Source organism: Haplochromis burtoni, unplaced genomic scaffold (assembly GCF_018398535.1).
Source record: "Haplochromis burtoni strain Fernald_Lab_line unplaced genomic scaffold, NCSU_Asbu1 Contig_432, whole genome shotgun sequence".
NCBI classification, from domain to species: Eukaryota; Metazoa; Chordata; class Actinopteri; order Cichliformes; family Cichlidae; genus Haplochromis; species Haplochromis burtoni.
Window position 1 is genome coordinate 88,632 of NW_024582793.1, and position 12,500 is coordinate 101,131.

At 42.4% G+C, this 12,500-nt stretch overlaps 1 protein-coding gene across 1 annotated transcript in view; it reads left to right on the top strand.

The window, feature by feature from the left end:
* mgat4a (alpha-1,3-mannosyl-glycoprotein 4-beta-N-acetylglucosaminyltransferase A) overlaps window positions 1-12,500 on the top strand; it is a 33,313-nt gene that overhangs the window by 12,667 nt on the left and 8,146 nt on the right. The window contains exons 2-7 of the mRNA XM_042213296.1: window positions 1,711-1,878; window positions 3,151-3,291; window positions 8,667-8,800; window positions 8,915-8,961; window positions 9,113-9,226; window positions 10,108-10,183. Of these exons, the coding sequence (XP_042069230.1) occupies window positions 1,711-1,878; window positions 3,151-3,291; window positions 8,667-8,800; window positions 8,915-8,961; window positions 9,113-9,226; window positions 10,108-10,183 (680 nt within the window). The remainder of the gene's footprint in view (window positions 1-1,710; window positions 1,879-3,150; window positions 3,292-8,666; window positions 8,801-8,914; window positions 8,962-9,112; window positions 9,227-10,107; window positions 10,184-12,500) is intronic.

Consider the following 12,500-nt stretch of genomic DNA (forward strand, 5'->3'; position numbering starts at 1 on the left):
CACACACACACACACACACACACACACACACACACACACACACAAACATGTTGGGTGTTGTTATCCTTTGACATAATGCTTTCCCTAGCCTCTTACCCTAACCATCAAAAATGAATGCCTAATCCATAACCCAAAGGTAACCCTGACACCAAAACCACATTTTGAGTCTGAAAAATGCCTTCAGGCAATTTCAGATTTTTGGTCCCCACCAAGAAAGGAAAAACCGGTACACACACACGCCAGATATTTTCTTTGTAGCCTCTCTGTAATCTTATAAATTTTGAAACAAAGTAAAGTCTTTACTGCTGCTTATACCAACTATAGGACTTGCAATGATTGGCATAAATGTAGATTTTACCCAACTAACAGACAACTAAGGGTGTTCGCAGACTGACTAACTTGGTTAACTCTGTGCTTTAGTCTGATTGCACAATAGGAGGCATTTGAGCTAGAGAGAAACCCGAAAGTCAAGCTGGTGCAGAGTAAGCTTTGCACTGTGACTTCTGTATAATGTGGTCTCAGTGCAGTTTGCGGTGGACTCGGAAGTCTTCCTACACACCACTCAACTTCATTTGTTTTCTGAAAGCAAATGGACTGTTGTGTGCTGTTTGTGGGCGGCTCAAGAAGGGATCTGATCGATCACTTTCAGAGATGTTGATGCAAATCCTTTGTTAGTTCTAAAAAAGCAGATGGCAATGTTATCTAAACAAGAACAGTCCCCATAAAATATAATGTAAAAACAGTAAACCTCGAAATACACACTGTCCTGCTGACAGTCAACCAGAATTAGATTTTCAGACACAGGTTCTGACCGTTTCCTGTTAATGCAAGGGGTCATCACCACAACAGTCCAAGAGCGTTACCTGTCAGTCTGCATTACATCATGTCATACATACGTCATCTATAAAATGTCTTTGTGAATCTGAAATTTACCAGAGGTATGGATCACATGAACACAGATTCTGGTTAAAACTCTGAGGCTTTGTCAGTGTTGTATCAAGAATGTTTCTTACAGACAGCTGTTCCCTTTTTCTTCCAGCTTCTTGTTTCAAACTCCTACACACACTACTCAAAGTCTGCCCCATGATGAATGATTAGAAAGACAGTTCTGTTCAGCTTTTCGCAGTAAATTACCTCTAAACTTCATGAGTAAGCATGGGGGTATTTCCAGTAATGGCGTGATCATGTGTTGGTCACAGATTTGAAAGCTGGGTTCTTTTGCAAGTTCTTTAGGTCCTTGCACCATCGGAGCAAGCAATTTTTTTCCTGATTTTGTTTTTGCTCTCGTTTTTATTTATTTTTTAAAAAAAAAAAAATCTTTTTTTGTGGTGTCTCTTTTCCTTCCTCTTGAAAGTTAAACATGCACCGACCTCTAAACCTGTTTGGTAAACCAATTCAGAAAATGATCAGATTAGATCTGTCTTTGCTGGTCAATTTAAAGATTTTATGTCTGTAACTATGCACATATTTTCAGTTATTATTAACAAGCTTACCTCCTTGGTATAGGAATTGATACCTGGGGTCGGCATTTACTCATTTTTAACATCAGTGCAGGTTCTTGCCTAGCTTACCATTAGCATGTTGTCTGTGCAGATGTTTTCAAAGAGCGGAAGTTGTGTTAGCAAGTTGTGATTAATTCAGTGAAAAATTCATTACATTTCTGTATATTCTAGCTTGCTAATGTCTCCTAATTTTTTCCCCTTCATGTAGAGAAGCTGATAGCGTACCAACGGGAGTTCCACGCTTTGAAAGAGCGCCTTCGTGTGGCAGAGCACAGGACGCTGCAGCGTTCGTCGGAGCTCAACAACATTCTCGAGCAGTTCAGACGCGCCATTGCTGAAACTAACAGCAGCAAAGATGCCCTCACAAACTTCTCAGGTAACAGAAGTAACTGTTTTTACTCATCAACATCCGGCTGAGCTTTCAGTCATTTGCGTGCAACAGATGTACGAGTGTTTGTGTGTAAAGTCTGGAAAATTTCAATAAAGCGTCACCTTTTATCTGCTCTGCATCTTCTGCTTATCGCGTTAAGCTTAAAATATCCTGCCCTTTTAGATGTTATTTGTGATTATTATGACAGTGCTGTGGGAAAGTACCTTTCTTTGTCTAGCTCTAGACTTTTGAATGTCTCCACTCTTCAGGCTAGATTCCTAAAAAAACAACAACCCAGAAATAAAAAAAACAAAAAACTCCTGCTCTTCTTGAGCACCACTAGTGTTAAGCAGGTTGGTGTTGTTCTGGCAACTGAACAAAAATGGGGAACATATTGAATTTTTACGTTAGTGCCACTTCACTCCCAAGCAAAACCAGCTTGTTGGAGTGGCTTAGCATCAGTTTCGACCTCAAGTGACTTTAGATTCATGGGCATGTGTTGGTTTCCTGTGATAAGTTAGTGGAAATTTAATTTTCTCACTGATAGAAAGCTGTTAGACTAAAGTAACGTCAGACTTAAAATAGAAACTGAGTACAACATGTGAAATATTCTGAGATCAGACTGTACATTTTCTAAGACGTACTTCATTTGTGAAATTTTCCTTGATCAAATTCAGATAGACAGACTCATCTCTCAAAACCACCAGGTGGGTTTAAAATCTAGGTGGGTGAAAGACAGCAGTCAGACAGAGAGATCCAATCATGTTGCTTATTTTATTTAGTTAAATAAGTAAGTGAAATTTGTTTTTGAAACACATTTATACATGAAAAAAAATCTGTCCAAAGGTGCTGTACAAAAGAATAAAAAGTGAATAACGTACAAGATTACAAAAAAAACCATGGATTAAATACAAAATAAAACAACATGGTCAACAGATTATGAACCCAAGAATGCCATAAAATACAAGTAGGTCTTTAACCTAGATTTAAAGATGGCAATATTTGGAGAATTTGCAGCTTTGTCAGTAATCCACATCAAAGTCATTTATTCTGAAGAGATGACGCTTCTGTTGCTTTTTTTCAGTCATTAAAGTGATTGTAATGGAAGAGATATGCTATCGAAGACGATCAAAATAAGGGATGACATACTCCCATCTCCCATCAAGAATATCATTGTTACATGATCTGTGTGTAAACAGTTGGGTCATGTCTCTTAAATGTTTCATGAAAATGAGGAAGAGCGCTTCACTTAATGTGTTTCTCTGTGCTTGTTTTCAGATGAGACACAGAAACTCCTGAAGGAGTTAGCAAACAGGAAACCTCTTCAGGTGCCAAATATCTACCACCACCTGCCTCATCTCCTCAACAATGAGGGCAGCCTGCACCCCGCAGTGCAGGTTGGTCTTGGCCGCACTGGAGGTGAGAAGTGTATACCTACACTGCAGATTCAGTTTAATGTTCCTAATTTACAAGGCTTTGTGTTTTGTTTTGTTTTTCTCTGCAATGTGCATTGCATGCTTATCCTGCATAAGCACAGCAAACCCTCCAGAGATCCTCATTACACCAGAGAGAAAATCAAGTCTCAACAAGTTTTCACTCTTTGACTAGTTCACAACAAGTACCCATCTGGACTGAGCTATGCAAAACAATATTTGCACAGTTGGAGATAATTGTAGTCCGTGTTTGATTTTTTTTTTGTAGTCTAACCGTTTAGATTCAAATAATTTCACTTTCACATTACCCTCCTTTGTTCCTCTGACTTATTTCTTCACTTGCTTACACATTTTTCCTGTTTACGTGTATAAGCCACCCGAGCTACTTTATTACATACATTCTGGGTTCTTATGAAAGAGCTTTAGAACAGTGTGAAGATAGTAATCAATAAACATGCCTGTGCGTATCAGCCCTGCCCCCGTGTGTGTCTGTGTGTGTACAAGGCGGATGAGTACATCCTGATGAGTAGGAACTGGAGAATTGTTGTTACTTTTTTACTTTCACTTATCTTTTTACTTTGGCTTTGTAAGTGTGATAGTTGGCCTGAGTGCCAAACAGTTCATTTGATGTTTTCACATTGCAGTTAATGGCTGGACAAATTTAGATTTAAGACATTTTAAAGGAAAACAAAACAGGGACAACTCGGAGAAATAGTTTACTTCTCTCTGGCTGCCTGCTTATTTACAGGTCAGTGGTTAAGTAGCGGAAGGTATGGTGGCTCATAAGCACAAAGCTGATGGAACGCTAAAAGTACATTAAAACTAAAGCCATATGTTCCTTGATGCTAAACTACAGGAGAAAAGTTTAAAGCTGTTTTAATCTGCGCCCTTTGGCTGGTGAGAAGGTGACCCTCAAATTCCAAGTGCTGGTCAAATAAAGCACGTTACATAATAAGGTACTACATTAAAGAAAAAAGTGCAAATTCTGATGTTGCCATCTCTTGGTTGTTACCACTCCATCTGATTTTTCACAGATTGTATATGTTACCTGCATTTTGGCTTTCTTTTAGACATGAGCCTTCCCACTGATGATGCTGAGTTTGTTGCTGCCTGTTGTCATCCTGTCACCAACTTTCCCCTCTAAAGTGCTGTCAGTTGTTTTCGCTGGAATGCACAAATGAGCTGGAGTTGTTGCTGCTGGGAAGTAGTCGCTGATCTGTGCGGTTGGTGGGTCACAGAGACAAATGACTCCACACACGCTTTCTGCCCCTCCACTAACCATGCATGTCATATGGCATACTTGGCTGGCTGCTGAGAAGTTTTGTGTCACGATACCAACAATGCCTTTAATGCCCCTTCTTCTCTTAGTTTGTTATTTTTAATCTATCTTAGCTTTTTTTTTTTTAACCCTTCCTTTTGTTTCTTTGCTACTCTAAGCATATCTGACATTGGGATAATTATAGCTATGAAAATTAGGACATGACACTGAGCGAGGATGAGAGATGAGGATGAGAGAAAGAAACCGTTGAGGGAACCTCTGAGACCTATATGATTGGAGTGAGACCTGCCTGAAATCCCTTCAGACAAAAGTCAACAAGAGTGTTACTGTAAAAGGAGCCGTGCCGGGTCACACATATGTAGCCTTTAGCAAGTCATCTGCTTGTCATCTTGTGCCGTTACACAATGACTGCTTTGTCCGTTGCCAAGCAACATCAGTTATACACTAGTATTTGCTTCTGCTGACCATCTATTTAACATGTCACAGGCTACACTTGAAGACCTCTTTTCATCCTTTTTTTCCAGAATGAGAAATTTCTTACAGTGACCTCTGTTGCTGCTCGGTTGTTGATCATAGGAAGTTATGTGTTTCTCTTAGCACACACGCTGTTGTTTTCTTCCTCACAACTGGAAAAAACAAAAAGCAAAGTAAATTATCTCGAGGGCTAAACGTAACTTGCTTCACAGATCTCTCCGATACTGTTTGTGACGCTGCCTTGCTTGTCTCTGTAAACTAGGCGTGACGCAACAAAATGCTGAACCAATACTAGACAAACCACATCTTTGCATGCAGATTCAGTTTAATCTGATCCAGACTCTTTTGCCTGGATCACATTTTCATATAAACCATGTAAAGCGGTGGTAAATATCAAGCCTGTGTTTAGTGGGATCTTAGCTGGGATCGTAGTTCATTATTATGGCTCAAGAGTTGGCAGTTCGCCTTGTAATCGGAAGGTTGCCGGTTCGAGCCCCGGCTCGGACAGTCTTGGTCGTTGTGTCCTTGGGCAAGACACTGTCCTTGGGCAAGACCACCACCAGAGGGCCCGGTGGCGCCAGTGTCCGGCAGCCTCGCCTCTGTCAGTGCGCCCCAGGGTGGCTGTAGCTACAATGTAGCTGCCATCACCAGTGTGTGAATGTGTGGGTGGATGACTGGATGTGTAAAGCGCTTTGGGGTCCTTAGGGACTAGTAAAGCGCTATACAAAATACAGGCCATTTGCCATTTAACATTTCATTAAACAACACAAAACCAATTAATTTAGTGTTAGCTCTAAAGATTTTTAACATCCTGTCATATCTGCTTCAGTCATATCCACTTTTACACCAAGGACTGGGGTTCAGCCAAAGTCCTTCTAAAGAGCACATCCTGTCACTTGGAACGTCTGCAGGCAGTTATTTTGAAGCATTATCTAAATTAGCCGATGAAAAAAAAACAGTTCAGGGCGTGTGCAGATTTTAACCCAAGGCAAGTGGAGACAATGCTATGGCATAGATATGCATGGCTGGCCCCGAAACCGTGCCATTGGTGTTTACTGATCATGCCGATAGAAGCAGCAGGATGAATTGTGAAGTATACAGGGCTATCCTGTCTGCACAGGTTCTGTCAAATGTTGGAAAAGTGATTGGAAGGCACTTCTCAGTAAATGGATAATGACCCAGTGCATACTACAAAACCAACCCAAGTGTTTCCATTGCCAAGTCAGTCATCTTATCTCAAACCCAGTACGACATGCTTTTTAGTTACTGAAGCAATAAAAACCTGTAAACAAGCACCAATAAAAGGTGGCTGCAGTAAAGGCCTGGCAGAGGATCTTAAGCGAGGAAACAGAGCACTTGGTGATGTCCATGGAGTCTAGACTTATTTATTATTATATTTGTATTCTATATGTATCCTCTAAATAAAAAAAAAAAGGGGAAATGACTGAAATCCCTGAATAGGTCAATTAAACATTTTGGGAAGTTCCCTGAATTAAAGCTTGAAGGCTTCACTTTGTCACATATTGATAAAGTGAATATGTGACAAAGGGTTACATATTCAGTGACAGTGAATGACAGTGAACCGAGGCCAAAGTAGAAAAATTGTGCATTTGTCCAATAAAATATGGCCATAAGTGTACATATACCTTTTGTCCCAGACTTGGAGAGTAATGGAACAAATAATGCCTTATTTGTAGATATAGTTGAAGACCTGCTTTTCTTATATGCATGCTCTGTCACACGCAGTCCTTTCACTGCTGTGCCAGAAGCAGACAGAAATGCTTTTTTTCCATGAAGGAGATGAAAGGGTGCCAGAATGATGCGGGCGAGCTGATCAAGGCACATGGGGAGGGGCGACGCTGGAGTCGGGCCTGTTCGTGCTGCACTCACATGCATTATCACTCATTCACTGTCTGCCATCCTCTCTTATTCTGCCACTCTCTGTCTCTTTTCCTTCCTCCCACATTCTCCTTTCATCCTCGACCTACTTTCTTGGTAGTGGTGGTGGGTGTCGCTATATGACATGGAGCTCCATGTGAAAAACACAAAGCAGAACTGGGACAGATTCTCCACGCTCTGGAGCAATCTCACTCTGCTCCTCTCTTATCCACACCTCAAGTTTGTTTTATGCTTTTGTTGTAGCCCCTCGTGTCCCCACATTGGCTCAGTTAGCATGGTGCTCCCTACAAATACACCCCTGCATACACACAGGTTCATGCACATAACATGACGTGCACTTCAGTCATAATTTTTTCTAAGAGGTCTTTTGTAACTTTCATGAGCACTGTAGCTCTCTGGGAGCTCCCAGAGAGCTCTGGGATGTTTTCCTCTTGGACATCGTTGTACAGCTTATGTAAAATACCCCAAACCTCCTATATGTGTGAACTTGGAGTTTAAATACAACATATGCAATATAGACAATAAAGCTGAACATAAAAAAGGGGGCATACAGATGAATAGCCATTTTCGTGCTGCTGTCTTCACCAATTTTCCTCAGCAGGAAAGCAGGAAAACACAAATTATGTGTCACATAACCAGCCTGATTACTTTCACACCAGTGTGGGCTTGCTGTACACTTTCTGCTCACTCATTTTATCATTATCATGTTCTCCAGAAAAGGTGATTCTTGTGTCCTTCAAAGTAAAATAAACTGCTTTCAGTCTGGTGTAGGTATCGGCAAATATCTCGATAATAAAAAAATAACCCTGTTCAATATCAGCCATAAAGAGGTCATACAATTAAATTTCCTAATGATCTTAATGTTGTTAAGATATTAATAACAAATGTTAATAAATGTTTTAACGATCTAATTAATGTTGATCAGCTAAATGTAATGTTAGTTGATGTCGTTTCTATTGTGGATGTCACGTCTCCTTCTAATTGAGGGCTCACTTAGCTTCATAATTTGTGACTGGTGTTTGTTTCTTTGTTTGTTTTTAATCTTCTCCCAGCATATGTAGTAAATTAACTGATGACAGTTTAGGTTGGCTGCCATATATTAACAGACTGGGTTTACCAGCTTATCAAAATGTGAAATTTTGTTTTTATATTACCATAACTATAACTTTTAGATTATTCATATAAAGCAAAACCCTAGAATATATGAGGTTATAAAAGTATATGATTAAATCATCAGCTGTACTTTGTGGCTTTGTTTCCTTATTTCTCTTGGCTTTGCCCTGCCTTACTTTTTTTTTTAATGATTATTATTTTAACTTTAAGAGTGTTCTACAGATCCAATGTTGAAATTAATGTCACATAATAGAAGTTTATATATTATTTTAACCTATGTCTAAAGTCCACTAGTTTTTGCCTTCACACAGTGATTTGGGAAACCTTTGCCTTTGAGTTAGTGTTGATTAAAGAGAACATTTCGTTAAGAACACAAAGCATGGTATTGCAGATGCATTACAAGCCGTCTTCATCAGTCATCCTTCCCACTGACATCTGTCATTGTGGGAATGAAGTGCTGTTCATGTGGCTTCAGGCCAGTGTTGGCCTGTTGTCTAACAGCAAACTTTATTTGGTTTTGGATCCACTTGATTAAACCGCCACCTCTGCAGCCCTGGACTCTTCTTGCTTCTCACCTCTCTCTGTCTTCCTCCTAGTTACCATGGTGATGGGGATCCCCACCGTGAAGCGGAAGGTGAAGTCTTATTTGTCAGAGACGCTGCGCTCGCTAATAGACAAGCTGTCACCGGAGGAAAAACTCGACTGTGTCATTATAGTCTTTGTTGGGGAGGTGAGATTTTCGCATTTATAAACCATGAGTCATAGCACCGTGTTCTGCACAGTGAAAGAAAAATGATTCTAAAAGGTCTCTGTCTGATATGTCTTTATGCTACGATCGATCCAGACTGACCTGGAATACGTTCACAGCGTGGTTGCTGGCTTGGAGAAAGAGTGAGTATATTTTTCTGCTTTTTTTTTTTTTTTTTTTGATGGGTATAAACAAAAAAGTATAAATATTGTTAAGGACTGAAAAGACTGTAAATGCGTGTGTGTGTGTGTGTGTGTCCCATATTTGATGTCACAAATGGACTTCATTTCCCAGGTTTTCTACAGAGCTGAGCTCAGGCTTGCTGGAGGTGATCTCCCCACCAGCTTCCTATTACCCCGATCTCAACAACCTCAAAGAGACTTTTGGAGACTCCAAAGAGAGAGTCAGGTATGGAAGTCAGAGCTGTGACACTGAATGAGGGCAAAAATGTGATGGCAATTATTATGGAAACGGAGAAATCAGCCCTGGGAGAATGAAATGGGGCAGAGCTGTGATGAGGATTGCAGAAAAACTATAAAGGATGAGTCAGGGGAAAGTAGGAGGGGAGAGAGCAGGCGAGAGCTTTTAGGTAGGTTGCGTAGGTACTTAGTATTCCACAGACATTTCTCAAAGTCAGATCAAGGTCATCAGCAGCAGCACCCTCTGCCTCTGTCTCTCTGTAGTGTTCAGCTCTTGTTATCCTCCCTACTTATCTTCGCTTTGTAGTAGGCTAACAACTGGCTTCATTAAAAATCTGTTCATGGTGCAGTTTGAGCCAACACTTGTGAAGACTTACAATACACACTCGAATAATAGGACTGTGTGTTATGTTCATTTGTGGGTGTTTGTTAGCACTGATGCTTCTGATGGGGATATAAATAGTACAGTGTGTTGTTGAACATGCTCGCTGTGGTGTGTTGTATATTACACACTTGTTTTCTGTGTGAGTGTGCATCCATGCCCTCAGCCTGTATCTTCTCTTGATCTTTTTATTAATAGTATGTGTATGTATATGTGACAGTGCATGTGCACCCTCAGGCACCTCCCACACAAGAACACCTGCTGCCTTCAGTCAATCTGCAACACCATGTAGATCAAACAATTAGTGTGACAGTTTGGTTCATCAATTATTCAGAGTCTGCTGCTGCAACTTTGTGTGTAGCCGAAACTACAGCTTTGCTTTCTGCATGTAAAGCAAAGTGTCTGACATGCTGCGTGCACATATATGATATTCCTGAGAAGAAAATACAATAATCTGTTTGTTTGTTTTTAATGTTTTTTTTTTTCAGATGGCGTACGAAGCAGAACCTGGATTATTCTTTCCTCATGATGTATGCTGTAAGCAAAGGAGTTTATTATGTCCAGGTATGTCTTTGGTTCAAGGTGCAAGGTTCTTTATTATTTGTCACATGCATAGTTATACAAGTATAACACACAGTGAAATGTAGCCTGACACGCTCCTCGACATGTGCAAAAATTGGGGGGGGGGGGTGTAGAGGAAGAACATATATATATATATATATATATATATATATATATAAAACACCCAGCACGCCCCTGCGGGCGGTTTATCCTTCAAGCTCGGGTCCTCTACCAGAGGCCTGGGAGCTTGAGGGTCCTGCGCAGTATCTTAGCTGTTCCCAGGACTGCGCTCTTCTGGACAGAGATCTCCGATGTTGTTCCCGGGATCTGCTGGAGCCACTCGCCTAGCTTGGGAGTCACCGCACCTAGTGCTCCGATTACCACGGGGACCACCGTTACCTTCACCCTCCACATCCTCTCGAGCTCTTCTCTGAGCCCTTGGTATTTCTCCAGCTTCTCGTGTTCCTTCTTCCTGATATTGCTGTCATTCGGAACCGCTACATCGATCACTACGGCCGTCTTCTTCTGTTTGTCTACCACCACTATGTCCGGTTGGTTAGCCACCACCATTTTGTCCGTCTGTATCTGGAAGTCCCACAGGATCTTAGCTCGGTCATTCTCCACCACCCTTGGGGGCATCTCCCATTTTGACCTCGGGACTTCCAGGTTATACTCGGCACAGATGTTCCTGTACACTATGCCGGCCACTTGGTTATGGCGTTCCATGTATGCCTTGCCTGCTAGCATCTTGCACCCTGCTGTTATGTGCTGGATTGTCTCTGGGGCATCTTTACACAGCCTGCACCTGGGGTCTTGCCTGGTGTGATAGACCCCAGCCTCTATGGATCTTGTACTCAGAGCTTGTTCTTGTGCTGCCATGATTAGTGCCTCTGTGCTGTCTTTCAGTCCAGCTTTGTCCAGCCACTGGTAGGATTTCTGGATATCAGCCACCTCCTCTATCTGCCGGTGGTACATACCGTGCAGGGGCCTGTCCTTCCATGATGGTTCCTCGTCTCCCTCCTCTTTCTTGGGTTTCTGCTGCCTGAGGTATTCACTGAGCACTCGGTCAGTTGGGGCCATCTTCCCAATGTATTCTTGGATGTTCGTTGTCTCATCCTGGACTGTGGTGCTGACACTCACCAGTCCCCGGCCCCCTTCCTTCCGCTTAGCGTACAGCCTCAGGGTGCTGGACTTGGGGTGAAACCCTCCATGCATGGTAAGGAGCTTTCTTGTCTTTATGTCAGTGGCTTCTATCTCCTCCTTTGGCCAGCCTATTACCCCAGCAGGGTACCTGATCACGGGCAGGGCGTACGTGTTGATGGCCCGGATCTTGTTCTTACCATTCAGCTGACTCCTCAGGACTTGCCTGACCCTCTGCAGGTACTTGGTGGTTGCAGCCTTTCTAGCGGCCTCTTCATGGTTCCCATTTGCCTGCGGGATCCCCAGGTACTTGTAACTGTCCTCTATGTCTGCAATGTTGCCTTCTGGTAGTTCAATCCCCTCAGTTCTGACTACCTTCCCTCTCTTTGTTACCATCCGACTACACTTCTCCAGTCCGAACGACATTCCAATGTCATTGCTGTATAGCCTGGTAGTGTGGATCAGTGAATCGATGTCTCGTTCACTCTTGGCATACAGCTTGATGTCATCCATGTACAGGAGGTGGCTGACAACTGCTCCGTTCCGTAGTCGGTATCCGTAGCCAGTCTTGTTAATGATCTCACTGAGGGGGTTCAGGCCTATGCAGAACAGCAGTGGGGACAGAGCATCTCCTTGGTAGATCCCGCACTTGATGGTGACTTGTGCTATGGGCTTGGAGTTGGCCTCTAGTGTTGTACGCCACATCCCCATTGAGTTCCTGATGAAGGCTCTTAGGGTCCCATTGATCTTGTACAATTCTAGGCATTCCAGTATCCAGCTGTGGGGCATTGAGTCATAGGCCTTCTTGTAATCAATCCAGGCAGTGCACAGGTTGGTCAGTCTGGTCTTGCAGTCTCGGCTGACTGTTCTGTCTACCAGTAGCTGGTGTTTTGCGCCTCTGGTATTCTTGCCAATTCCTTTCTGTGTCCCGCTCATGTATTGACCCATGTGCCTGTTCATCTTAGCCGATATGATGCCTGACAGGAGCTTCCATGTAGTACTGAGGCAGGTTATTGGTCGGTAGTTGGAGGGGACCGGTCCCTTCTTGGGGTCCTTGGGGATCAGGACCGTCCGACCTTCGGTTAGCCATTCCGGGTGTCTCTCGTTAACTAGCAGCTGGTTCATTTGTGCTGCCAGACGCTCGTGGAGTGCAGTCAGCTTCTTTAGCCAGTAGGCGTGA